At 51.5% G+C, this 2,889-nt stretch overlaps 1 protein-coding gene across 1 annotated transcript in view; it reads right to left on the bottom strand.

The window, feature by feature from the left end:
- Window positions 1-5: 5 nt before the first annotated feature.
- The window catches only part of KCNK12 (potassium two pore domain channel subfamily K member 12), a gene marked incomplete at both ends in the record, with an annotated part of 35,323 nt that continues 32,439 nt past the window's right edge, over window positions 6-2,889 (bottom strand). The window contains one exon of the mRNA XM_015557861.1: window positions 6-571. Coding sequence (XP_015413347.1) covers window positions 6-571 — 566 coding nt within the window. The remainder of the gene's footprint in view (window positions 572-2,889) is intronic.

Raw genomic sequence — 2,889 nt, 5'->3', positions numbered from 1 at the left:
CAGCGCGCGCAGCAGCGGCAGCTCAGCTTGCGCAGCATCCAGTTGAGCACCTGCTTGATGAGGATGGAGATGACATTGAAGAGCGAGTAGATGCAGCACACGCCGAGCAGGATGAAGAGGAAGTTCCCCAGGCGGTACAGCCCCTGGTTCCGGTAGGCGGCGTGCTGGCTGCTCACCAGGTCCCCGAAGCCGATGGTGCTGAAGGTGACGAAGCAGAAGTAGAGCGAGTCCACGTAGTCCCAGCCCTCCACGCTGGTGTACATGGCCGAGGCGCAGCAGGACAGCAGCACGGCGAACAGGCCCAGAATCAGCAGCACGTGGTACACCGAGGGCTTCCAGCCCGCCAAGCAGTCGGCCTCCGAGAGCGCAGAGCCGCGGCCGAAGGTGGCGGGCAGCAGGCCGCTGCGGCGCAGCTGGTGCTCCCGGCAGGCGCGCATGATGAAGGCCAGCAGCGAGATGATGCGCTCCAGGAAGAGGTTGAAAAACAGGATGGTCCCAGCGCAGCCAAACAGCCCATAGGCGATGAGGAAGGCCTTCCCACCCACCGTGGCGGGGGTGGTCATGCCGAAACCTGTGGAGACAGGGCAAGGGTCAGGGAGGTCCCGGCTGGGCAGGAGGCCCTAGTGGGTGGGCGCTGTGTGTATGCAGGCGGTGACATGGCTCCTGTCTGGAGTGGTATCACTCAAGTGGAGAGGAATCAGTATTCAGACATTTCTCTCCCTTAGTGGCACTAGACATTGTTTCTGAGCTTGGCAGCCCATAAACTGATGGAGGAGACAGGGCCCCTTCTGTTGGGGATCTATAAACCAAAATGGGCGAGGCAAGGTGGTCACTAGGAAGGACCCATCAGGACACAACAGAAACCACTGCACAGATGCAAACCACTGAGATGCCGCAAAGCAAGTGTCACCTGCTCTTCCACCCCTCCAATCGGTTTTTTTAATGTGACAATGGCACGCCTGGGCCTTGTTAGGATAGAATGCCATAAAGGCTTCATTTTATATGGGATTTCTGGGGACCAGGTAGAGTGTGTTCAGTCCAGGTAGCTATATTTGATGGTCTCTGAAAAAGGGGTTTATGAAACTGACAAAGGATTGTTTGCGAAGGAGGCCACAATAGCCAGAGAGTAAACATGGCTGCCTTGAGTGTCAGCTTCTCACCCAAGGACCACGTCATCCTTACACTTGCCAAGGGAAAGGTTTTGGTCCAATGCGGGCCTGTGCTGTGTGTGTCTGGGGTCGCTTTTGTCTTGGCAGTTCTGTTCTGTGCCTGGGCAGCTGCTTATTTGCTTTGAACTCTTCTAATTAAGTCTTAACTTACCCACTTATTCAAAGCACAGTCTGTAAAGGAGATACTTTATCAATTGATTTCTGCAGAAGGCTCTGCTCGTGCCATGCAGGACAGCACAGAGTGGCAGCTCTGCGCCTCCAACCTGAGCTCTCAGCCTGCTGCTGCTGTCGTCTCTTGGTGGGACTCATGCTTGCCTGACTCTGGCTACAGGAGGGGGTTTCATCTCTTTGTAGGAAGAGTCGCTGCTGCTTGGAGTCTGAGCTGAAAATGAATCATCTGTCTGAGTAGCACTATGGCACCCGTCAACACCTCTGCAGCAGAGGTCAGCAGTTAATTCATACTCAGTGTCAGGAGGGCGACCTGTGCTGCCAGTGGGGTGGGGCCAGCCCCAGGAAGTGTGTGTGGGGTGTGTGTGTGTAGAGTTTGGTCTCCCTGGGCTTACTATCTCCTTAAAAGCGTCTGAGAAAATATTTTTTCAGAGTAATTCCTTAAGCCTGTGTGTTAATCATTCTCTAGATTCCCTGGAGGAAATGCCCACTTGCTTGACTGTGGTCTTGATCTTATGCCTAATGACTCAAGTTAGGAGAAAATCTTATGATCATGACCCTCACGTCGAGGAAGATGGATTATATCCCTAGATTTAGAATTTGCCCACAAAAGAATGAAAAACCAAATTAGCAATGTAACCAGGAATTTGATGGAGGAATTTTGCTCCTCTTTAAAGCCAAATTCAAGTTCTTAAGTTCATTAGAAAAAAAAAATCACCTGATTTACTTTTTATGTGCAGGTTTGCTTTCAACGGTTTCAGTTACCCATGGTCAACCATGGTCTGAAAATAGTAAATGGAAAATTCCACAAATAAAAAATCCATCAGTTTTAAATTATCCGCCGTTCTGAGTAATGTGGTGCAATTTCATGCCATCCTGCCTAGGACGTGAATCCTCCCTTTTTCCAGCACATCCACTCTGTATATGCTTCCCGCGCATAGTCACTTAAGTAGCCAGCTTGGTTATCACCTCAACCAGTACTGCATGAGCATCTGTCCTCCTGGATGTCCCTGAATGATGGAACCAGAATGAGACCTATTTCTCAGCCCCCCAGTTTTCCTTCTCTACTAAGGTAGGGCCTTTACAAGGCAGCACCACCAGATATGCAGCTGGAAGATCAACCACCACCCATTCATTCATTCCTCAGCAGACATGTACTGGTGACATAGTTTGGCAGGCCTCATACTAGGCTCAGGGATATGGTGGAAAACCAGACAGATGCAGTCCCTACCCTCACAGAGTTTCTGGGTTGCCTTCTTAGAGGTTTTGTACAGATGCTCACCCCTCTGCTGCCAGCAGCTCATCCCTGAGCCAGGGTACAACTTTTCCCTGCTGCCCCAACAGAGAGGCTGGGCCAAAACTTGTCCTGGGGTCTCCTCATGGTCGTGACTGCAGGCCTAAAATGATCTCAAATGCTTGATTGGCTGTGATTGTGGTACTGTCTGCCCAGAAGTGGACAGGCAGCTCACAAGGTTCTCTGACAACACAGAGGGCACCCAAAGCAAATGTCCTTCTCACTGGCCCAATTCCTGAGGTCTGAGCTGGGGAACCT

Source organism: Myotis davidii, unplaced genomic scaffold (genome assembly GCF_000327345.1).
Source record: "Myotis davidii unplaced genomic scaffold, ASM32734v1 scaffold6, whole genome shotgun sequence".
In the NCBI taxonomy this organism is placed as follows: domain Eukaryota; kingdom Metazoa; phylum Chordata; class Mammalia; order Chiroptera; family Vespertilionidae; genus Myotis; species Myotis davidii.
Note: the sequence above shows the minus strand (reverse complement) of the source record. Positions and strands in the feature narration are given on the sequence as shown.